Source organism: Gobio gobio (genome assembly GCF_949357685.1).
Source record: "Gobio gobio genome assembly, chromosome: 25".
NCBI classification, from domain to species: domain Eukaryota; kingdom Metazoa; phylum Chordata; class Actinopteri; order Cypriniformes; family Gobionidae; genus Gobio; species Gobio gobio.
Genome location: NC_137121.1, coordinates 32,225,418 through 32,251,089, shown reverse-complemented (window position 1 = coordinate 32,251,089; position 25,672 = coordinate 32,225,418). Strand labels below are relative to the sequence as shown.

The following is a 25,672-nucleotide window of genomic DNA, read 5'->3' as shown; positions in this document are numbered from 1 at the left end:
TCACAAAACTTAAGGTGTTTTTCTATAATTGCTTTTGAAGTCACCCCCACTAATCCTAATATATTTTCTAATAATTCTAATGTTTCTTTCACAGAAGTTGACTGTTACAATTTAAAGTTACAGAACCATGCAAAAAAATGTCAGGGGTGAAAGAGGCTTTTTGTGTTTGAGATAATTTATGGTATAAGAAGCGAGTTTAAAGGGTATTTTAATTTTAAGCGGAATGTCTTTTCAAAATTGTATTGAAAGAAAACAAAGAGCGGGGATTGAACAAAGGAAACGGTGTCTGTGGGGGGAGTCCTTCAAACATAAATCGGTAGGCGGGGCTATCAATAAACCACCCGTGATTGGCCCTCGTTCCTCTCCTGATGATTTGAGTTGTCCAATGAAATACGAGTTTATGGGTTTGGCCTATGATATCAGGCAATCAGAAGTTTCTCCTATCACTTTGTAAATTAACATATGGTAGTGTATAAAGGGCTCTGTATCGCGCCTGAACTCATATAGATCCAGTGTCAGCATCATGCCTGAACCAGCAAAGTCCGCGCCCAAGAAGGGCTCCAAGAAGGCCGTCACGAAGACTGCCGGTAAGGGAGGAAAGAAGCGCAGAAAGTCCAGGAAGGAGAGCTACGCCATCTATGTGTACAAAGTCCTGAAGCAGGTTCACCCTGACACCGGCATCTCCTCCAAGGCGATGGGCATTATGAACTCTTTCGTCAACGACATCTTCGAGCGCATCGGCGGTGAGGCGTCTCGTCTGGCGCACTACAACAAGCGCTCCACCATCACCTCTAGAGAGATCCAGACCGCCGTGCGTCTGCTGCTGCCCGGAGAGCTGGCCAAACACGCCGTGTCCGAGGGCACAAAGGCCGTCACCAAGTACACCAGCTCCAAGTAGAATCAACTGAAACTTTCAGCGACCCAAAGGCTCTTTTAAGAGCCACCCATATTCTCATCTGAAGAGCTTTTGTGTTTTTGAAACCATTCATAGTTGTAGTTAAAATAAGCAAAATCAGCTACAAGAAAGTGTAAAGTCGCATTTAAAATTGCATTTGCTACCATAAGAGAAAAAAAAGTTAACGACTTTAATTGTTTGAAGCTTTTGCTTTTTTTTTATATAAAATGTTAAGCTTTACATTCTTGTGATATTCTAATAATAAACTAAACTCAGTGATTTTAAAATATCTAGTCAATGATACAATATATAATTAAACAAAGAATTGTATTTTGTAGACTGTTCATTTTCTGTCTTCCTTCCACAGAAAATTCTTATAGTTAAAATCATAACATCAATGGAAGTCCCTTACTGACCCCCATCAAATATAACGGTCAGATAGTTATCCGATCAGAGGAAATGCACGAAGTGTTTATTATAATTAAGTCTAGTATTATATTTACACTACCCTTCAAATGTTTGGGATCAGTGCAATTTTTTTTAAGGAAACTGATACTTTGGTAAGGATCCATTAAATTGATTCAACAATAAGTGTAGTAATTTGATTTGTAGAGTTTTAAGCACAGTCTTGTTGGTGAATTTCAGTGCAACATCTTTGGCTAAGTGTTGAGGTGTCTTTAACACTCAAAGGTCAAAGAGACTCCCCCCCCCCCCCCTTCCTTTCCTGAAACCCCTTTTACTACTGTAGTTTAACCTGAACATTTTGGGTGAATTTTTTTAATTGGTTTTCAGGGCTGTTTGTGTTTTCTGCTCGGATGCAGTGTTACTTTTTTACTACACATAAAACAAACAGTACATGATATAGGCTTTATACTCGCATTGTCTATTTATTTGTTCTGAAATATTTACCTTATTCCCAGTGGTTGTGTAGGATTAGGATTACAACCACATCACCTTACTCTCTGCAAACGGAGAATGATCTCTTATCAATCTGACACATTACAAGAGCATTGTGTGTTCATGGGTTTCACAGCTTGTGGTGCTACAATTCTGTTTGTAATTGTTGGAACAATCGAATGCATTTGATTGGACTTTTTTGGTGTATATGGTGTTTGTAAATATTAACAAAGAAAAGCGCTCTTAGATAAAATGTGTGGTGCTTAAAGTGTTGCTTGTTACTTGAGACTGACTGATATAGATTTTTTTTTATAACCGATACAATACCGATTATTTGCCTGTTTATGTGCCCGATAACCATATATGGGATATTTATTTATTGTCTATTTGTTTGTTTTTTCTTGTAACAGAACTGAACTGAACAAACTGTTTTATGTAAAACTTTTTAAGCACTGTAATTTTTGCAATTTCACTCCCTCCTTACACACAAAACAAACAGCACTTCTTCATCAATTAATAGAGTCTGAAAGAGTCCAAAAAAATACAGTGCACTGTCACTTAAGTGTCTTTTTAACATCACTGTTGTGGCATCTTTTTATTCATAACAACAGCATTACACAATTTTTACACTTTTTTTTTTAAACGTTTAAAGTTTTAAACGTCCAAGTTTTAACTACACAACATCTTATTTGTGCATATCTCACTTGTGCATTACTAGCTGTTATGTTAAATAAAGTTTATTAATTAATGCAAGTTATTTTACCTTTGAACACTGTTGTTGATCATTTCCCCTCAGACCCAATGCTTTAATGGCGGTCTTGCACGCAATTTATCGGTGAAACCGATATTACGAAAACGACACCCGATTATGGAAAAATGCTTAAATATCAGGAAATATTTTGTGAAACAGATATATCGGTCGATCTCTACTTGTTACCCTCCATGAAGTTACAGGGTAAGTAGGCATACAATAAAAATTAAATTTACAATTAAATGAGATATTATCTGTCAGCGTGTAGTTAACGTTGGTCACTGGAAAAAAAACAAAGTCTTTTTTGTTTCTTTCTCAAATTTTACAGTTGGATTGACATGATTTATTTTACACTTTAGATAAGAATACCAGGAGCCTGCCTGTGCTGTGCGACACTGGAACTCATACAACGGTAAGTAACGTTACAATTTTTGGATGATTTTGGCAGATGAAATATAATTTATGAAAAAAACATGGCAAAACTTTAGAATAATGTTGCTCACGCTGTTCTAAACCTGAATATAATTTCTTTGTTCTTCTGAACACAAAAGAAGATGAAGAATGTTTGTAACCTAACAGATTGAGGCACCTTTCACTTCTATAGTAATTTTTTCCTACTATGGAAGTGAATGGTGCCTCAAAATTGTTTGGTTACAAACATTCTTTTTAAAAGGTTTAGAACAACTTGAGGGCGAGTAAATTACAGAATTTACTTTCTTTTTTTTTTTTTAGGTGAACTATCCGTTTAATGACGGACCATTATTCTAAAGTGTTACCAAAAACATTTAAAGCAAAGGCACTAAGGGTGAAGAAATCTAAAATATCTTTATTCTCTCACTTAATTTTCTCTTGCTTAAAGTTTTTTTCGTGAGGAAAAACCCAGAGGAGGGAACAAGATGCACCACCAAAACCGGAGTGAGTCGTAAGACCGAAGAAGTTGTTAACAGGAAGACAACGGTAATCAACTGTCATCCTTCCTTCGCCACCTAATGGAGTTTGAATGGAAAAACGTGGACTGTTACCCCTTTTCCACCAAGGTAGTGCTAGAGCTAATTCAGAGCCAGAGCTAGTCCCAGTTCATAGTTGGTTCGACTGAGGAGCCTTCTAAGAACCGGTTTGCTTTTCCACGGACTGAGAGCCACAACAGAGCCATGTCTTACTTCACTGTATACGTCTCATCTCTCTCAGCAACGCTAGCGAGGGCAGTGTTGCCAAGTCGTGGTTTTGCCGTGGGCTGTTTTTTCATGTCCGCGGGATGAAGCAACCCCAATTCTGTGATATTTAGCCCCGGGAATCCGAATTTTTGTGCCAAAAAACACATATTTTACCCCCAAATGTGATTTTTACTGGGGAATCCCCCCCTGGAACGCGATTGGGCTTGTTTTGAGTAGCAATTGGGCGGGTTTGTTGTGAAAACCTGGCAACCCTGGGCAGCGGGAAACACAAACACACCAGGCTTGTTCGAGATGCATCGTCACTGCGCAGACCGATCCACGTATGATATTAAAAAAACGCATGAGTGAATCAAAAGCATAAGGAGTCATGTGCTCTCGCTGGACTCGTTGTCATGCGGCGATCGGTCTGCACAGCACCGCTGCGAACAAGCCATCCATCAACAAGCCATCCATCAACAATGCAAACGTTGCGTTACTATTCATTCACATGGCTTTACGATCCTACATCGGCATCAAAACACAACGCAAACACAGCGAATCCAACGCATTCATGTAGTTCGGCGTAATTTGTATAGACGGAGATTACAAACGAGCAGCAGCTGTTAGCTCCATTAGCTGCTATTTCAAACATGGTGGATCTAAAGTTTGTGTTCGTCTTGTTGACCCCGCCCCCAGCGCCTGACGTAATCGGTTCTTACGTCTAGCCCTGTTCTAGCCCAGCAATGTTTTGGTGCTACTTAAGAACCACTTATCCTGGCTCGGAGCTGGGGCTTTGTGTGTGGAAACACAAAGAACCAATTTGAAACTAGGCTCTGGCTCCGATCTATATCACTCAAAAAAATAACTCATTGGACAAACTCAATTTAATTGAGGGCAGGTTTTCCATCCAATAAATATGTGTAGCCCCAACTCATAAAAAACTAATTCACGCAATGAAATGTAATTGAGTTGGTCCAACTCAATTTGGACTAACTTAATTGAGTTGGTCCAACTCAGCTTTAACCAATTTAATTGAGTTGGTCCAACTCAGTTTGAACCAATTTAATTGAGTTGGTCCAACTCCGTTTGAACAAATTTAATTGAGTTGATCCAACTCAGTTTGAACCAATTTAATTGGGTTGGTCCAACTCAATTTTATCAAATACTTAAAATTAAATATACACTTATCAAAAAATGTCATGCTTGTCAAACTTGAATTAAAACATTTAATTGGAAAATCAAATATTATGAAGAAATCCTTCTTTGTACCCCACAGACACAAGACAAATATTGACTGAAATATTTTTTATTTAAAACTCAAACAGGTTTGCAAGTGTTTTACTGTAAAATGTATTTTTTAAACTTGACTATTAATAACACAATGTAATATTAAAAGTTGACCCCTTAATACAAGTAACATACACATTTATGGCTTAATTAATTGTATTACTCGAAACAGACTAAAACCACTAACTAGAAATTCATGTATTGGTTCACTTTAAAAAAAAAAAAACTGTACTTTTTCTGTGCATGTCATTATGTAAACTAATCAATATTGCAAAGTCAAAACAAACTTGACTATTATGTTTTGGGTAACACTTTACAATAAGGTTCGTTAGTTAACTACATTAGTTAACATGAACTAATGACAAACTGCACTTATAAAGCATTTATGTATCTTTGTTAATGTTAATTTCAACATTTACTAATGCATTATTTAAATCTTGTTAACATTACTTAATGCACTGTGAACTAACATTAACAAACCATGAACAGCTGTATTTTTATTAACTAACATTAACAAAGATTAACTAATGCTGAACAGAGGTGTTGTTCATGTTAACTAATGCATTAACTAATGTTAACTAATACAACCTTATTGTAAAGTGTTACCATGTTTTGTATAACTAGAAAAAACTAGAACCACTAAGTAGAAATACATGTATTCGTTCACTTAGTTTTCCATTAAAAAAAAGAAAGAAAAAAAGGTAAGTGTATCAAAAATAAACACATTTGTACTTTTTATGTGTGTATGGTGTGTAAGAATCTCTATGCAATGTGTAAATCCCCATGACGGTGCTTGAAATTTCCTTTTCTGCATCCTCAGTGGCCTGGACAAAAACACAAAACACTCTGGTTAAGCCAAGCTGAATTGTACCCTTTTTATTTCAAAAGTAATCAGCAAACTGCATTGCCTTTAATTTAGAACAGTTCATGTGACTGCAGTGGTTCAACCTTAATATTGTAGAGCGACAATCATTTTTTTGTGTGCCAACAATATCTAGTGATGGGCCAATTTTAAATGTGATTCGGATCTCCTGTCAAGCGGCTAAACTGCTGAAATCACGTGACTTTGGCGCTCTGATTTAGTGATTCGCTTTGTAAGGCTTCAAGAAGCAGTGTTTTAAAATCGGCCCATCACTAGATATTGTTGAAAGTCGTTATTTTGGCACACAAAAAGTATTCCTTTCGCTTCAAAAAAATTACGATAGAACCACTGAACTCACATGAACTATTTCAAATGTGTTTTTAGTATTTTTTGGTGAGCTAACCCTTTAATACTGTGTATGGTTACCTGGATGATCTACGGCTGTTTTTATTTTTTGTGATGGTTCTTCACGAGTCCCTTGTTTACTGAGCGGTTAAACTGCCCAATGTTCTTCAGAAAAATCCTCCAGGTCCTGCACATTCTTCAGTTTTCCAGCATCTTTTGCATATTTTAACCCTTTCCAGCAGTGACTGTATGACTTTGAGATTTTTGAATTTGAAGATCGAGGTCAATTGTACCTAATTTGTCTTCCACGAAACATGTAAGTATCTTCTGTTGCTTCCGAAGGGCAGTACTAAATGAAAAAAAATTATATTTAAACAAAATAAGAAAAATTTAATCCTGTTCAAATGATACAGTCCCTGCTGGAGAGGGTTCAAATATGCAAAAGATGCTGGAAAACTGAAGAATGTGCAGGACCTGGAGGATGAATTGTATCAATTCATATGTATATAGCCTACTGTACATAAGGAAAAATAAGTTTGCCTGTTTAGCACTATTTTAAACTTTTCTTGGGTTAAATTATATTAGCTTGCATTCATTAATATTCACTTATATAAGTATAATTAAAAATATTAGGATGCAAGTTACTAACGTTTTACAATTTCACATTTAAAGAAATGTATTGTTTGATCATGTCAAATATGTATTATATTAAAGAGCCATGCAGGTACCTATAGTGGGTAATTGCATTACAAATGAATTTTTTTCTTATTCCAGCCACAAAATGACTCTAATTTGCCTTGTTGCATTGGAATTCTCTATTTTAACCTTAAATACTACAAAAGTGTAATATAAATAAGAATATTTTTAGAATTAAAAAAAATAATAATAATAATTATATGGTCATTAATGGACCATAATTATTGCATAAATATTAGGTTTATTTAGAACCAAAATATCTCCTCAAATTTTTCAATAAATATTATTAAACCAAAATATAGAACATTTATTTAATTGAAAAAAGGTGTACGGTCACATTTGACCATAAATGAGTATGAGTGTGAACGATTAAGGAATACCTGAGGGCTAAATACAAGAAAAACATTAACGACGTTGTATCTCGGTCAGGGGATCTCTGGATAATCCGTAATTCGTTTGGAGTTATAAAACGAAAATACAGTTTTTTTGTTTTTTGTTTCAAAACGAAAAACCAAATAACCGTTTTTGGTGTCAGAATCAAAAAACGAAAAACCAATTAAAAACGGCCCGTTTTTCGTTTTGAACTTAAGTCAATTCGTTTTTCGTTTATAAACGAAAAACGGGAGGTCACGTGGTCTATTCCTTTTTTGGAAGCGAAAGTAACCGGTAACACTTTCAAAATAAAAGTAACTATAGTTAACGAGGTGATTGTAGACTAACTAACGTTTTTTTAGTGCAACTAAAGTAGCTTTGGGTGTGAAAAAACAAAACAAAAAAACACTTAAGTTAACTGAAATAAAAATAAAAACTAATAAAATATTAACTCTGGCTGTTAGGGAGAATTAAACATTTGTAAGACCATTGGTGACCTGTAACTTCAGATTAAGACAAGTTAACTAATTTCATATGTAGCTTAGGATAGCAGGTAGCCTATTTATTTATAAGTTTCTATTATTTAATTCACATTTTAGTTTTGTAACATATTTCTTGCTATGTGGAAGCTCAACCAGCAGAGGTCACTCTACCCCCTTCTGCGCACCGACTCTTTCTGTGGCGACAACAGGCAACAAGGGTTTGACCTTTTGACTTGTGTTTATATCAAAGAGAAGGCAAGCACTGCTACCAACAGAAGCTAATCACTGAGTTTGAAGGGTGTGCAGAACTTCACGTGCCTTCCAGGCAGCTCCTCTTTCTATGGCACTGGTGTGTGTGTGTGTGGGGGGGGGGACTGCAGACAGTACAGTAAACATTACCATAGAAACAGGAAACAGCAGTCGGATGGTTGAACGAACAAATGGTATAAAGATGCTCACTAAAAAACAAAGACCGATTGTTCTCTTATTGATAGAAACATGATCAGCTAGAGTCCTGGTATTCAGGCATCTTTATATCTAAGCAATAGCTCACTTCAGGCTTCAGTATACACTTATTATATCATACTTAAGGGTTACTGTTCATGTTGGGCTGACAACCTCCTTAACTGTGATATAATAGACACATAATCCTGCTTGAACTGAGCTTTTGCTTGTATAAAATGGTTAAGTATGGCAAAAACAAAGTGACTGACTACAATTTGATTTTTGTCACGGTTAGATCATGATTTTCTTACTTCAATTTGTGGGACAATATGTTATATCTCCTTTTTCATGATCCAGCCTATATTGACCTATACAGTTGTCTTTCTTCCCACTTACATTAATATGTTGGTAGTACAGTGTCATAGTAAATATCTGTCCATATTTCATGTGATTGTAGGAATAAGTAGTTTTGGATAAAAAACAGAGGGCTTTCGGAGAATGGCTGCTGTGCTATCCTGTCACACCACCCAAACATGGACTGCCTGTTTTGTTGTTGCTACAGTATATATAAGACACACAATCAACAGAGAGGTTAGCTCTTGTAGATTTTGTTTTTCTAAATATAACGTCTTCATCCAACATTTTTAAAGACGATTGTATTACTTCAAATTATATTTACTCTGTTATGTTAATAAAACGAGTAAAAACCATGTGAAAATCACCCATTAAATGAAGCCTCCTCTAAAGATGTGTTTTTCATTTGTAGGCCTATGCAATATGAACATGGTTGTACAGTGGTGGTCCAGACACAAAAAATCTCTGAAAAGCTGCTTTGAAACAATCTACATTGTTAAAAGCGCTATACAAGTGAAGATGACTTGACTATAACATTTACAGTAGGTTTTAGTCTTCACTGACCCAATATGCTTGTAAATCATTTAAGGGCATATATGCAAGTGAAAGAGTTGCAATGCAGAGCCCTGCTTCACTGTACCTTTGTACATTATGATGTACATTTGTATTTAAAGACATAAGTTGACATCATCCAATTCCACAAAAGTAGTGCCACAATTCAAAGATGTGGCTTACCATAAACCATGATGTAAATATCTGAAAGTGACAACAAAGGCCCTTTTATGGTGCCGGAGGAAGGAGTGGTGTCCTGTCAGTCCAGCATTTATTAGAAGAGAGAGTGATGGTAGGTGACTGGGGCCAGTCTTGCTACTATCATCAGTCCTTAAACCCAGCACACAGTGCACAGGCTCACATCCTCCAGGTATTGGGGAAACTCTGGGAGGCCCTGACACGAGTACTAGGGTAGTACCAGAGTACCAAAACTAAATAATTTAACTTCACTTTTATTTTACTTTACACAAGTACCAAGAGTACAGAGCACTGCCTTTCCCTGGTGGTTCATCAAACAGAATTAAACCCAAAAAAGCACTAAAAGATCTGAAAGTCCCAGGGCTAGAGATAATTTTTGACTGAGTAAGGCTAGGTTTCACACACAAGTAGGTCTACATAACTAATGAGAACTACAAGCTGCATAAAAAATATTTCATCTACTTTACTAACATAATAAGTATATTACACTGGAGAAAAATGCGAATGAAAATAAAAGGTATACAACTTTATAGATTTGTTTTGGAAGAGTTTTGTTTTGACACAGAAGGGGTAACAGTAGATGGTGGAAGCTGAGAGTTTTTAACAGCTATAGTGCCATAGAAAGAGGAGCTGGAAGGCACGTGAAGTTCTGCACACCCTTCAAACTCAGTGATTAGCTTCTGTTGGTAGCAGTGCTTGCCTTCTCTTTGATATAAACACAAGTCAAAAGGTCAAACCCTTGTTGCCCTGTTGTCGCCACAGAAAGAGTCGGTGCGCAGAAGGGGGTAGAGTGACCTCTGCTGGTTGAGCTTCCTCATAGGAAGACATATGTTACAAAACTAAAATGTGAATTAAATAATAGAAACTTATAAAAAAATAGGCTTACTGCTATCCTAAGCTACATATAAAATTAGTTCACTTGTCTTAATCTGAAGTTACAGGTCACCAATGTTCTTACAAATGTTTAATTCTCCCTAACAGCCAGAGTTATTATTTTATTAGTTTTAATTTTTATTTCAGTTAACTTAAGTGTTTTTTTTTTTTTTTTTCTCACACCCAGTGCTACTTTAGTGGCACTAAAAAAACGTTATAGTTAGTCTACAATCACCTCGTTAACCATAGTTACTTCTATTTTGAAAGTGTTACCGGTTACTTTCGCTTCCAAAAAAGGAATAGACCACGTGACTTCCGTTTTTGGTTTATAAACGAAAAACGAATTGACTGAAGTTCAAAACGAAAAACGGACCGTTTTTAATTGTTTTTTCGTTTTTTGATTCTGACACCAAAAACGGTTATTTGGTTTTTCGTTTTGAAACAAAAAAACAGAAAAACGGTATTTTCGTTTTATAACTCCAAACGAATTACGGATTATTTTTCGTTTTTTGATTCTGACACCAAATACGGTTATTTGGTTTTTCGTTTTGAAACAAAAAACAGAAAAACGGTATTTTCGTTTTATAACTCCAAACGAATTACGGATTATCCAGAGATCCCCTGACCTATTTTAGTGGCACTAAAAAACGTTATAGTTAGTCTACAATCACCTCGTTAACCATAGTTACTTCTATTTTGAAAGTGTTACCGGTTACTTTCGCTTCCAAAAAAGGAATAGACCACGTGACTTCCGTTTTTGGTTTATAAACGAAAAACGAATTGACTGAAGTTCAAAACGAAAAACGGACCGTTTTTAATTGGTTTTTCGTTTTTTGATTCTGACATCAAAAACGGTTATTTGGTTTTTCGTTTTGAAACAAAAAACAGAAAAACTGTATTTTCGTTTTATAACTCCAAACGAATTACGGATTATCCAGAGATCCCCTGACCTTTGTGCCTCACACGTGAAACCAAACACACCATCTCTCTTTAACCAAAACGGAAAAACTTATCAGGCTAAAGCAACATGCTTTGCACATTGATGTGCTTAAATGGATATTATCTTGCTCTTAAAACGGACCAATTATTTTATTCATAAACTAACAGTATCAGGGTTTCCAACTTTGTTTGGCTGGGGTGAGATTTTGATGACGGTTTTAAGGATCAAACATTTTTAATTTTGTTGTTGATAATGCAAACTACTCAAATACTGAAGCCTAATGTTGAACTAGATGCACTTTTTAGAAAATGTCCCTATTAACTTTGCTAATAATACCAACCTGTCAGATTTCTTACTATTTAATTAAAAACAAAAATTAAATAGATTTTTGTATGATCTACATTGTGTGGCAATATGGTGCAGTAAATAGGCCTCTATATTGTATATAAATTATAATTGCTGACTGGTCCACAGATGTAAAGAATCACTTTAAAATCCCTAAATTACAGAAAACAAGGAAAAGCAAAGCCACTGCAAACATGTCAGAGGCAGAAAGCTCTGTAATAAAACACATGCAGCTAACAGTTGCTTCACTGTCATTTATCGTTTTTGTAGTGCCTGAATGTAAATGACACTGCATTTTTCTTAATCCCAGGGCCATTTAACTATTAAAGTATGCAATCTTTGTTAATAGACTTTCCTTCTGTCAATTTTTTTTTTTTTATTGTTTACCAGATGGTGCCACTTTTTCAGTTTTGGCCTATAAAGCAAATAGCATACTCACTTTATTCCTGTTTTCTGTTGCATATTATAAAGCCAATTGGATAAATTATGCAGCTATAATTGTGTGGGTCTGTGTGTATGGATGTCAGAGTGTGGTTTGTATGTGTGTAACACAACAAAAATCAATACCAACCGCTGTGTGCGCCAGTGAAGCTTTGCTGCATCCAATGGGGAATATTTGGCACTGCGCAAAATCTTCCTGAAAGCTCATTTTCAAGATATCGCCCTCCCATTTAGAACCCAGCTTGTTTAGAATTGATTTTCTAGCTGTTTAAGAGTTCAAAATGTTTCATAAAATATATATTTTACATAAAATAATGTTCATACATAATTTGCATAAACTCAAACCTCTATAACTTTTTTTTCCCTCCACTTTTTTAAACCTTCTTTACTTCAACAATAATCTGCTTGGGATCTTCTTTAAAATGAGACCAAACTTAAGTCTATGCTCCCAAGCTTCACATTGTTATGACAGATTTTTGACAGTCGTTTTTGTCCACTATGGATGTGTAACTTTTTTTAATTGACGTACGAGGGTTAAATGTTTAAATAGCATTAAACTCAACATTTGTGGTTGTTGTAGGTTTGTGTATACTGTGTAAGTCATGTTTGTCTACATTGAGCAGTTTAGAGCTGTGATAGTATAGTTTATATTTGACAATGATATAAACAATCAAGCAGTTGCTATAGTATATATCGCTTTATGTGAGTGAACCGTACAACTATGCAAATAAAACGTATAGTTGGAGGTTTGGGTTAATGTGTTAATCTGTGATATGGAGGATTATGAATCTGTAAGGTTTTGTAGAATTTATAGTGTGGTAGATTATCCCCTATACGCACATTACCTAAGTTTAACCATGAGTCCCTGACACCTGCAAAATTATCCTCAGGCCTAAGAGCCTCACTCTGAGTGGGACGACGCCTCGCCCCGTATGAACACTAGCACTTGGGAATAAGATCTCTAGTGTTCCACTAAAAATAATTAGACTACAGACAATGTTATATACAATTTGTTATATTCTGACATGATTCAGACACACTTTGGCTCAAATGTTGGGGACATTTAGTTCTCAAAAGCATATAAATGTAAATCATGCAAGACAAATAAGTGTTAGTTATGATAATTAAATAATTCCATCACATTAGCAATTTGGTGTGACAAGCGTTAAGATGTTTCACTACAGAAACTGGATGTGAGAGAATTTAAGATTTTGTCATGCATGCCCCAAAGCAGATAATCAATTGAAAGTAACACATTTAATAACACGTTTAATATGCATTGCATAGTTATCTTATAAAGGAAGAGAGTGTGTCCGAACCAAAAGTATAAGTTTACATTTCAGATGCATCTCTTTCAATTGCTTATTTTACAGGTTTTTTTCAATTGCTTACACACTTAAAGTGGTACTTGAGGCCACTCAGACAAACCATTCACTTAGACCTATAGTCTGAAAAACTACATGCACATTATATGCTTTACACTCAGTCTGCAATTGTAAAATATACTTTTGCAAAACGCTAAATACAGTTCTCTACATTAGATGCATCATTCAAAACTAACAGTTCTTGTTTCATGTGTGAAAACACTTATACCTAATTATTTATATAGTGCTCAGATTGTTTCAAAGCATTTTTACAATAGTAATATTCAAATTCGGCTGTAAATCAGTTCTGACAAGCCAATAGTGTCAGTTCAAGTCAGCAGCAGTTATTAAACTTCATCAACTGTGCAACAAGCATATAGTGCACATGTACACGGGACAGACTCCTGCACACGGAACAAGCAAAAGACACAAGATAGTAGTGTCCATCTAATGGGTTGACTTTAGTTATTTTACAAAAAACAACTGGTTTTGAATTAATAGTTCACTTTTGAAAGAGATGTTACACTGTGTGGCTTTTTTGTGTAGTTTAGAAAAGAGAAGCCATAGCCTGATAAATTGTAAGACATTAAAAAATAAAGCTGCTATTGTAGATACTTTATAATAATAAATGCTTAATTCATAATGAATAGTACCTTGCTGAAACAGATCAATGCAACAAGAAAAACTATTAATTCAGCTTGCAAACATTTTATGCTCTTTAAACGAGATTATGGGTGGCTCTTAAAAGAGCCTTTGGGTCACTGAGTCTCAGTTGACTCTACTTGGAGCTGGTGTATTTGGTCACAGCCTTTGTGCCCTCGGACACGGCGTGTTTGGCCAGCTCTCCGGGCAGCAGCAGGCGCACGGCGGTCTGGATCTCTCTAGAGGTGATGGTGGAGCGCTTGTTGTAGTGCGCCAGACGAGACGCCTCACCGCCGATGCGCTCGAAGATGTCGTTGACGAAAGAGTTCATGATGCCCATCGCCTTGGAGGAGATGCCGGTGTCAGGGTGAACCTGCTTCAGGACTTTGTACACATAGATGGCGTAGCTCTCCTTCCTGGACTTTCTGCGCTTCTTTCCTCCCTTACCGGCGGTCTTCGTGACGGCCTTCTTGGAGCCTTTCTTAGGTGCGGACTTTGCTGGTTCAGGCATGATGCTGATTCAGGATCAATGTGAGCTCAGGAGCGAAACAGAGCTCTTTATACACTACCATATGCTAATTTACAAAGAGATAGGAAAAAACCTCTGATTGCCTGTTTTCATAGGCCATACCCCAAAACTCGTATTTCATTGGACAACTCGGGCGGTTAATTGATAGCCACGCCTGCCGTCTTATGTTTCAATGACACCCGCCACAGACGCCATTTCATTTGTTCATTTCCCGCTCTTTATTTTTAGTTTTAATACAATTTTTAAGACATTCCGCATAAACTATAAAATACCCTTTTAATTAGCTTGTTATACCATAAATTCTCTTATGCACAAAAGCCTCTTCCACCCCAGACATTTCGCTTTTATTTTAACTTTTTTTTGCATGGTTCTGTACCGTTCAATCACTTTAAATTGTAATAGTTAACTTATCTGATATAACCATTCAAATTATTAGAGAAAAAGGCTGACTTCGAAGCTATTTTACAGTTAAAATATCTACTTGTGCTACATTTACAAACTTCCGTTTTAATTCAAAACCACGTGGGTTATATAAAGAGATATAGATTATCAAAACTACTGTGACAACTCTTTCTATGACAGTGTGGGTGGCTCTTAAAAGAGCCGTTGGGTTTGTGGGTTCTCTTGATTTCAGGCGTTTAACCTCCGAAGCCGTACAGGGTGCGTCCCTGTCGCTTCAGCGCGTACACAACATCCATGGCGGTGACGGTCTTTCTCTTGGCGTGCTCGGTGTAGGTCACGGCATCGTATGGCGAGCGGATAATGCCACGGATAACCTACCGAAGTAGACAGTCGTGTACTTTTACGTGAGAGAAGGGGTACGTCGCCACAACAGACGCGTGACACCAACGTCGCTGAGAAGTACGTCGCCACAACAGAGGCGTGACACCAACGTCGCTGAGAAGTACGTCGCCACAACAGAGGCGTGACACCAACGTCGCTGAGAAGTACGTCGCCACAACAGAGGCGTGACACCAACGTCGCTGAGAAGTACGTCGCCACAACAGACGCGTGACACCAACGTCGCTGAGAAGTACGTCGCCACAACAGATTCGTGAGACTAACGTCGTGAGAAGTAGCCTAATTGCCACCACAAGTATCTTATCCTTGTTTTTTCTAGATTTTCTTATCCCTCCTTTATTTATTATTAACCTATGTTAACTTTTTTTCTTTTACTTTCCTATGTGTTCTGATGACATTGAATATATTAAGCCTATTGCTACATATTGTGCATTGTACGTTGTAAATCGTTGATGTCATCTATTTACAAGCATAATAAAACAAGTTTTTTTTATCACTCACTTTCTCCTGGTGATTAAGGGCTATGTGCAAATTATTTTATTTTATTTTCACAATTATTAACAACTTTAAAGATTGACCCATAAATTCAGTAATTATCTATAAACATAACATTCTGTAATGTGTCATTCTGAGCTTTTACCTTTGAAAATGGTAAGAATTGTACTTTACACAGTTGACCATACAATGGGTGATACACAAGTTCACAATATGGATGTTGGGATGTTGAAGGATATATTTTACTATACCTCTTAACATAAATATTATTTCTACTTAATTTTGTTATTTTTATAAAACAAATTATGACTCAACTGCCCTTTCCATAGCTTTCTTCCACTTAAGAAGAGTTGGTCACTTTTAAGGAATTTTTATTTTACTATATCTTTACATAAATATTTTTTTTCTTCTTAAAAACTATTTCGTTATTTTAAAAACCCAATTAATGACTCATCTGCACTTTCCAATAGGTTGGATGTGAGGGGGAAGTACGTAGCTTTCTTCCACTTAAGAAGAGTTGTGCACTTTTAAGCAATTTTTATTTTACTATATCTCTTTACATAATTATTATTATTATTTTTTTTACTTAACTATAATTTCGTTATTTTACTAACCCTAATGAAGGTTGCACGCACTTTTCACAATCCGTTATATGGAGCTATTCAATTTTGATTTTGCATATTGTTTGTTCATGTGAGCACTTTACAATATTTCAATAACATAATTTTTCTTTACCACTTCGTTATTTTGGCTTGGATTTTCGTTTGTTGGAAATATGAACTGAATTTAAAAATGCTTTTGAAATTAAAAACTTTTATAAACGTTTAATAAACAATACATTTTTAAATAAAGACGGTGCAACAGCGCGACAAAGGCACATAGGTTATATAAATTCTCTAATGTGGATAAATGCATATTTTGTACACATTACAATACAACATATAGCCTATATATGTCCTTGTTAGGAGAAAATATATGTCGTTATTATTACGTGAAAAGATGTTAAAACGACATCTCATTATGACATAACTGAGTGGGAAAATAATATGAATGTGGCAACAATGCGTCATCATATAGTTTTGTAACCTCTTATTTGGTTAAATGGGTAAACTATAAACATGAAACTAAGCATGTTGGCTCACAATGACTTGTTCTCCATTTAATGTTGAAGAAAATGTTGAATGAAATTAAAGAAAATTAGGGTGAGATCAAGAGAAAAAAGGAAGAAAGAAAAAAGTGTGCAATGGCTCTTATAGGGCTTTAGCGTCCAAGTAAAAGACAATGTCTTAAATGTTCAAAACATGTTTAATTGGTTGTACTTCACCACAACACGAACATAACATTAAGTGGCGCACAAAGTGGGTATGCGCTATATGCGGCGCATAGGGGCGCAGCCAAAGCGATGGATCTATATATATATATATATATAGCCTATATATATATATATATTCTATATGTAGCTGCTGTTGTGCGTTTCTAAATCATTTCTGTATTTCCTCAATATTATATAACATTTTAGAGGACTAACAGTCTATAGGTGCCCTCATAAGATTACATAATAGAATTTTGGATAATAATGGAATATCGCGAGTGGGCGCGCCTGGTGGGGGCGCTGGCGATTTGACAGCAAAACGCGCGTCTTTAACGCGTGGTTTACCACAAAAACGCGCTCTTAACGTGCGCTTTGGGGTCATTGAAAACGGGCGTTTCCGTTAAGAACGCGCGCTTATATGGTAGGCCTAAATCACGCGTCGAGGACGCGCGCTATGAGTCGGACAAAACGCATGTTACTAACGTGTAGGCTAAACAGGTAAATCAAACAGGCTGTGCAAACTTGTGTTTTAAGTATCCAAACAGACTAAAGAACGTGCCCTTTCCTTGGTGTTCTCAAAATTGCATGCTCAATTTTTAGGGCACACCTCTTATAAAGTAAAGTTACATATTGTTGACCATCTTTTAAGTAATTACACTATTTACCACGAAACACTATGGCTGTTATAAGAATTAAATTAAATAAGGCTCAACAAAATCCATCTTACTATTTATCAAAATCCACTTACACTGTAATTTCAATTGCCTGAATAATGTAATGAGATTTTAAAATTTATGTTGTAATATAATATTTTAATAATAGAAATATGAATATGTTGGGAAAATGTATTTATTCCATTTATTTTGGCGGCGTAATGGATCATTCAACTATAATTCGTTCTAACCGACTGTTCAAAAACGGTGATTTATGGGAGAACGAAACCCATAGGCCTACTTTGTTTGAATCTATTTTTGTTGGAAAAATAGAGCAAAACTGTAAAAAATGACTACTTGTTGTTTATTGAACTGTTGTATAAAATTAATATCGCATTTTGCAATCGTGCTGATATAGGCTAGTATCTCTGGAAAATAGCACTCTTGCTCGATATTGCTTACCTCATAATTTCCTCTTGAATTACTTTCAAACGAATGTTTTTTTTTTCGTTATTACCCTATTTTTAATGAAAATACAACAGCAATAAAATAGTAGGCCTACCATAAAAAAACTTGCGTTTATGGAACTTTTGTTAAAAAAACGAATAAGACGGATGACATAAAATAGCTATACCCGAATTATAACAAATAAATAAAAGATATTTGGAAATTCCTCAATGGGAAACCCTCAATTTGTGGTTTGTGTTTTCTGTTATTAACAAAATTGATCTTGCGCTTGTGCCTCCGCTATCTTCCTGTCAATCATCTCGCTCGCGCCTATGATTACAGTTATAGTAAAATTTAAATTCACCATCATCGGTTCCCATCCTCAGCCGATCTGCATGACAGTTTTTGCAACGACCATCAATACTAGATAAATGGGCAAGTAAAAAGGCACGCCATGTTACAATTTAGTAGGAACTAAAGAGCGCTCTAGAATGTTTGGTATGCGACATTATTAGTATTGGGCATGGAGAACCGGTTCCTACTTGGAATCGTTTTAAAATTCAGGGCCGGGTTTCCCAATAACGATGTATCTTAGCTCTAAAGAGCATGTTCTACGAGCGAAGTTACGATCACTCGCAGCAATTCCACGTGCGTTTCCCAAAAATGTAATTAACATGAACATAAGTGCTACTTAAGAGTCGCTGTCCATTTGCGAAGTGCTGAAATATAACCTTATGGAATCGTTTCCTCTGAACGTTTCACCTAATAATTGTCATCTGATGTGGATTAGCAATCAAAACACGTCTATAAAGCAACTACCTACAGGCTGAGGCACTGACAAAATGGCTGAACAAAAAAAAAAACAAGAAAAGATACCTTTCAAAAAGACGAAATAAATATCCTCATTTAATTCAGATGTGTATTTATATTTTTGTTTGTTTGTTACCTGCCCTCATAAAAAAAAAAAAAATCCAGTGATCATAAAGTCAGTTTCCACAAAAATATTAAGCAGCAGAACTGTTATTTTTTTTATCAACATTGGTAATAATGAGAATATTAAAATTAACAATAATAATAAAAAAAAGTGTACAATAAAGTACAATCAAAACCTTATATCACAATGCACTTGAATAAAGTTAAAGGTGTAATCTGCCGGTTGTCCTGTAGGTGACCTCATAACTCTGTCTTCTTACGATAGCCTACACTTAGAGCTTTACGATTAGGCTACTCAAGAGCACTCGTAGATCTACGCTCATTTTCAAGTGCTACTTAAGTTACGATGCTTTTGGGAAACAGACCTTAATATTAAGATCACTCGTACGATCGTTTTTACGATCAATTTAGGTTTACCATGCTTTTGGGAAACGCAGCCCAGATTATTTTCTTTCTTTTCGTTTCTTTATTGGAATCCGATCATAATGTTAATGTTTGTCAATTTGTGACAGTTTTTTTTATTTGTTAACATTGTTAATAATAATAAAAATGAAATAAACTTATAAGTAGTAAACACTATTGACACTTTTTGGGAAAGTTAACTAATAACTGTAAAATAAATAGCCTATAACAAATATCTAGCCTATACTAATGCAAACTTTTAAATGCTTTCAAAGGCAAAATACATGGAAACGATGTATATGTATCAGGTGTTTTAATTGAAAAATAAGCAAATACTCAAAAGGCAGACGTGGCAAATTACAATAAGTAACAGCAATGAAGTCTCGAATCAAGGGCAAGGAATTAAAAAAATTAAATGAAGAAAATAAAATAAAATACATAGTAAGGAGCTATATTGCTCTTAGCTTATTTAAAAAACTGGCTAATGAAGAAGCTTTTTCACTTGAAAGGCTACAACGTGAAGCAGCAAAAGCTTTAAGTTCATTAGTAAAATGAGAAAAGGAGGGGTTTTCAAAAATCTGCAATTATGAATAAAGTATTTAGCAAGTTCAAATAGGTTATTAATCAATTGTGATCGATCTTTCTTAAGTAAACCAAAATGAATTTGTTTGTATTCAATGAGATTTACACATATAATAATATATGACAGTTTGTACAATTGAGACCAAAGCAATTTGGAGTAATAATAATAATAATGAAAAAATATATATGCTCAGTGGTTTCAATTTTAGTTCCACAAAATTAACAAGAGTTTTCTCCAATATTAAATTTAGATTTAAGGAATTATTTAGATGGGTATGTAATTTATTATATTGAAATAAAGTTATTTCATTTTAGGGAGAGATGGAAAGGTATGATAATTAATTCTCCGTATAGGCGTATTGTAAGGCGACGACGTATATATCAGGCGTCTTCTAAGGCGACGTACATAGAAACGACGTATGTATCAGGCGTCTTATAAGGCGACGTACATAGAAACGACGTATGTATCAGGCGTCTTATAAGGCGACGTGCCTAGTTCAGACGTTAAAATTTAGTCAATTTCTCACATACGCCGTCGCCACGCCGCCGTAGGTATTCGTTCCTACCATGACGTCGCCGTGACTTCGCCGCCGGTCTGTCGTCTAACGTCTCTATCAATCCCATTCAAAAAAAGACACGGACTGACGGCGACGGATGGGTACACTGCTCCTTCTCCTTCTTCTGGGAAGTTTGTGAAATGTCACTTTTCGCACGGCATAGCATCGCGGATAACGTTCTCCAGAAACACCTTCAACACTCCGCGGGTCTCCTCGTAGATCAGACCGGAGATGCGCTTGACACCGCCGCGGCGAGCCAGACGACGGATGGCGGGTTTGGTGATTCCCTGGATGTTATCGCGCAAAACTTTGCGGTGACGCTTAGCGCCTCCTTTACCTAGTCCTTTACCGCCTTTGCCTCTTCCAGACATGATTAACTCAGTCAAAGTGTTTCCGTCAGTGACACAAGATCAACGTATGGCGAGTAGAGGCTACAAGAGAGCAGTTTATATTTGCTTACAGGACCTGACAGAAACCAGCGCCGCGTCACAAGGCACAACACGCCCCTCCCCTCTATATAGTTCGAGCACAAAACTCGATTTAACTTTAACCCTGATCTAATCGGACCTGACCTTTGTTTAATATTAAAAAACAAGTTTTATACGATTCGTTTGATGAAGATCTTCATTATATCATATACAGAGATGCTGAATGACAATTAATGTATTCAATTAGTTCATTAACAGTATATTTTTGTGACATTTCATATATATTTGCAGAATATAAATTAGTGCAGGCCTCTGTGATTTACACTGTACGTCTCCCTTTAGCTGAATTTACACCATAAGAGTAATCTCTTCTTTGGCCTTCAACATGTGATAAAAGTTTCAAAACAGACCATGCCATTATTAGGGAGTAGCTGAAGATTTGATAAGAACTCTGGACGAGCAAATTAAAAAAGAGAGTTGGACGAAAAACTACTGTATATTTTTTCATCCAGACTGTTTGAAGTTGATAAAAGTGGCAAACACCTAAATACAGATACATTAAAAACGGTATAAAAATGAGTTACGAGTGTAATTCGGAGACATTGTCAGCTTTGTTGTCTCCTTGGCATTCAGAACACTTGAAAATAGACCTCTCAGGACAACGGAGATCACATTTAATTAAAAAACATAATACAATTTTTTTTTACATATAAAAATATATATATATACACACATATAAATATATCTCCATCTCATACATATACATTTTAATCTTATTGTAAAAGGTAACCTAACTAAAACCCAGTAAGTGACAATGTAATGCAACTTTGTACTCAATAATGAGTAAGCTGGAAATATTCTCGTTCTGTGTAGTTTTGGTGGCTCTTAAAAGAGCCTTTGGGGTTTGTAGCGGCTGCTGCAGATGCGGGTTTAGGCGCGCTCTCCGCGGATGCGGCGGGCCAGCTGAATGTCTTTGGGCATGATGGTGACTCTCTTGGCGTGGATGGCGCACAGGTTGGTGTCCTCAAACAGGCCGACCAAATAAGCCTCGCTGGACTCCTGCAGGGCCATGACGGCGGAGCTCTGGAAGCGCAGATCCGTCTTGAAGTCCTGAGCGATTTCCCTCACCAGACGCTGGAAGGGCAGTTTGCGGATCAGCAACTCGGTGGACTTCTGATAACGGCGGATCTCTCGCAGAGCCACGGTCCCGGGCCTGTAGCGATGAGGCTTCTTGACGCCTCCGGTGGCCGGAGCGCTCTTACGGGCGGCCTTAGTAGCGAGCTGCTTCCTCGGGGCTTTACCACCGGTGGATTTACGAGCGGTCTGCTTGGTTCTTGCCATTGCTGTAGAGTCACTTCTCTCTGTCCTGCTGGCGCTGGAAATGCTGCTTTTTTGCTACACGCCTGCCTTTAAAGCATTGAACCAGCGTGAGCTCAAAGTGTCGAGAGTGCAGAGGCTTGTTATTGGCTGATATGTGACGTGTGCTTATGTCTGCCAGCCAATGACTGCGCGTTCCCTCTTTTCAAACAAGCGGAGGGTTTTCCCGCTCATTGTGTTTTATTCTCTTTACTACTTTTGCTCTCCAAACAGTGGAACAGACCCATATGCTTTTAAATTGTTGTATTTATTTGTTCCGATATATTCACCTCATTCCTAATGGTTGGACAGATCTCAGATTTGAATAAAAGCATTTTACTATCTGTAGAAAATCACTGCAACCAAACAAGACACACGACCCCAGTAGACATGAAATTAAAGCTATAATCCAAAAACAAATAAATCATAATGGCAACAACATTGGGAAACTTGAATTGAATGTAATACAGCCAAAAGTGGGGAAAGGTGGGTAGGCTACTCAGACTCATGGGACCAAATAAATAAAACAATGCAGTTAATGTTCAAGCATCCGATCGGACGTTGTGAAACGGAACAGGAAAACATCAACAAAAACGTTTTTATTTCGTCCAGAGCTCTGGATCTAGTTCACATTTGGTGGCAGTAACTTGAACTGCCAAAAAAGGGAAAACACAGGACCTATTGAATGATCTCTATCAGACAAACACATTACAAGATTATTATGTTTATAAGAATGCACACTTAGTTACTGCTACAATCTTAATTTGATATTGTATATGGAGCAATCGCACGTTCGATTGTATTAATGGTTAATTTTCTAATCATGCCATTGCGTTTTACGGTGTGACTAAATAAAAAAGGGCTCTCTAGAAGATGACATGGGTGGCTCTTAAAAGAGCCTTTTGGTCTTCGTAAAAGATACTTAAATACGTTTATTTGGATTTGGCGGGCTTCTCGGTCTTCTTGGGCAGCAGCACGGCCTGGATGTTGGGCAGCACGCCGCCCTGAGCGATGGTCACTCCGCCCAGAAGTTTGTTCAGCTCCTCGTCGTTACGCACCGCCAGCTGCAGGTGACGGGGGATGATGCGGGTCTTCTTGTTGTCCCGAGCGGCGTTTCCAGCCAACTCCAGGATCTCAGCGGTAAGGTACTCGAGCACAGCCGCCAGATAAACAGGAGCACCGGCACCGACGCGCTGAGCGTAGTTGCCTTTGCGGAGAAGCCTGTGAACACGGCCGACGGGGAACTGCAGTCCTGCTCTGGAGGAGCGAGTCTTAGCCTTCGCTCTGGCTTTACCACCGGTTTTGCCTCTTCCGCTCATTTTTCTTCTTTTTAAACAGTTAATACAACCCTCGCAATAGAAGTTAACAGAATGAAATCACGTTGGGCCACACACTGCCTTTAAAGGAGAGTGCCAGTCGCCCATTGGTGTAGAGTCCGAACAGATTTCAACCAATCACTGAACTTCCATCCAAAGCCCAACCCCCTTTTCATATTATGAGTAAGTATTAGTGACAGTTAAGTGACATTAAAACAGAAGAGATTATACTATTGAAATATTTTATAGAACATGAATATAAATGCATAACAAAATAAGAAAAGTAAATAAAAAAGGGACCTCTCCCCCTGTGTTAGTATGTGTACATTTTTTTTACTAAAATAGTGAAACACTTTAAACAATCTTTTCAAATAATTTACTTTAATATCAATATCAATACTGGGGTTTGACATGCACACTATAAAACATGGGATTTGGATACTTTATGTCGTTTCTACCAAAGGTACTACACTTTTCACACACTGTATATTCTGTGCCCATTGACCTTCTGATACTGTACAGTATTATATTCCTATTGTAATATTGTAGTTTTATCACTGCTTAATTGTGTTTGGGGTTGTTTGAATTGTTACAATTCTCCAGCAGTTTTGTATGTGTGTTTATTCCGTCTGTACTGTGATCACTGCCTGAACCCTCATAAGCTTTTTGGTAAAAAGGGTTTACTCAACTTGAGCTATTCAAGGCTTGGTTATTCAAGAGTTACTTTAAATAAAGCAAGTATTTCATGTTGCTTGTTCAGAATGCATGAGTATGCGGTCAAAAGTCAAATCTTAGCGGTGTTCTTTCAAACCCCCCCCCCCCCCAATACACGACTTTTGCTCTTTATTCAGAGTTTGTGGTTGGCTCTTAAAAGAGCCGTTGAAAAACAAACAATAGACGTTTATTTCTTTTTGGAAGCTGCCTTTTTAGGCTTGGCGGCTTTAGGCTTTGCCGTCTTAGGTTTGGCCACCTTGGCTTTTTTGGGGCTCTTGGCTGCTTTCTTAGCGGCTGCCGGCTTCTTTGCCTTTTTGGGGCTCTTCGTCGCCTTCTTAGCGGCGGGTTTCTTGGCTTTCTTGGGCGATTTCTTTGCGGCGGGCTTCTTAGCAGCTGCGCTCTTGGGCTTCTTTGCAGCGGCGGGTTTCTTGGCCGCGGGCTTCTTCGCTTTAGGAGCCGCTTTCTTCTTGGTCTCGGCTTGCTGCTTGTTGAGCTTGAATGAGCCCGAGGCGCCGGTCCCTTTGACCTGCACCAGGGTGCCTTTAGTCACCAGGCTCTTAATGGCGATCTTGACGCGGGAGTTGTTCTTCTCCACGTCGTAGCCGCTGGCGGCGAGAGCTTTCTTCAGGGCGGCGAGGGACACGCCGCTCCTCTCCTTTGAAGCGGACACAGCCTTGACGATGAGCTCACCGACGCCTGGACCTGCTTTCTTGGCTTTCGCAGCGGACTTCTTCTTGGGCGCTTTGGCCGGGGTTGGGGCGGTTTCTGCCATCTCTCTCTGGTCTGATCTAAAGTCTTTCAAACGCTGCTCTGGTTTCAGCAATGAGAGGCTCACGCGCGGCGCTCCGCTCATAAATAACACACGAGAACCTTATAGACTCAGCCTGCCCGCTCGGTGTCTGTGCGCGTCCACGAGCCCCTCATGCGTGTGTTTTCTTCTCTTACATTTGGGGCAAAACTGGAGTAGTAAAATATCTTGTCACAGTCCAAACCAAGTGAACACAAAGCAGAGAATCAGAGCTTACATTAGAGACTAAAACACTCGGGGAGGAAATGTTTATTATGCATTCTTCAGATCAAATCCAAGGCGAGCCTCAGCCACGGGGGAAAGCGGCGTCTAAATTGATGGATATTTTAAGTGTAAAAGTTGCTAAAAGCTCAAACGCGTTCTCTGTGTGTTCAGCAAACAGTCTGAAAGAGACTTTAACGAAATCAGCATCAGTGAGGGCGTGAGGAGGCTTTCACACAGCTGC

The 25,672-nt window shown here is 37.4% G+C and overlaps 5 protein-coding genes across 5 annotated transcripts; 1 reads left to right on the top strand and 4 right to left on the bottom strand.

Annotated features, from left to right (window-relative positions):
* Positions 1 to 523: 523 nt before the first annotated feature.
* LOC307121963 (histone H2B-like) lies at positions 524 to 898 on the top strand (the record flags this gene model as incomplete). The annotated part of the gene is made up of 1 exon (XM_079809754.1): positions 524 to 898. One exon carries the CDS (start codon positions 524 to 526, stop codon positions 896 to 898), a length of 375 nt encoding a protein of 124 aa, XP_079665880.1.
* A 13,132-nt stretch (positions 899 to 14,030) lies between these two features.
* Positions 14,031 to 14,405, bottom strand: LOC307121954 (histone H2B-like; the record flags this gene model as incomplete). Its single annotated transcript, XM_079809742.1, has 1 exon — positions 14,031 to 14,405. The coding sequence occupies one exon, from the start codon at positions 14,403 to 14,405 to the stop codon at positions 14,031 to 14,033; it is 375 nt and encodes a 124-aa protein (XP_079665868.1).
* Positions 14,406 to 21,963: 7,558 nt separating this feature from the next.
* LOC307121932 (histone H3.2-like) lies at positions 21,964 to 22,374 on the bottom strand (the record flags this gene model as incomplete). Its single annotated transcript, XM_079809721.1, has 1 exon — positions 21,964 to 22,374. One exon carries the CDS (start codon positions 22,372 to 22,374, stop codon positions 21,964 to 21,966), a length of 411 nt encoding a protein of 136 aa, XP_079665847.1.
* A 947-nt stretch (positions 22,375 to 23,321) lies between these two features.
* Positions 23,322 to 23,708, bottom strand: LOC307121943 (histone H2A-like; the record flags this gene model as incomplete). The annotated part of the gene is made up of 1 exon (XM_079809732.1): positions 23,322 to 23,708. One exon carries the CDS (start codon positions 23,706 to 23,708, stop codon positions 23,322 to 23,324), a length of 387 nt encoding a protein of 128 aa, XP_079665858.1.
* Positions 23,709 to 24,606: 898 nt separating this feature from the next.
* On the bottom strand, positions 24,607 to 25,191 carry LOC307121925 (histone H1-like; the record flags this gene model as incomplete). Its single annotated transcript, XM_079809714.1, has 1 exon — positions 24,607 to 25,191. One exon carries the CDS (start codon positions 25,189 to 25,191, stop codon positions 24,607 to 24,609), a length of 585 nt encoding a protein of 194 aa, XP_079665840.1.
* Between the last annotated feature and the right edge of the window lie 481 nt (positions 25,192 to 25,672).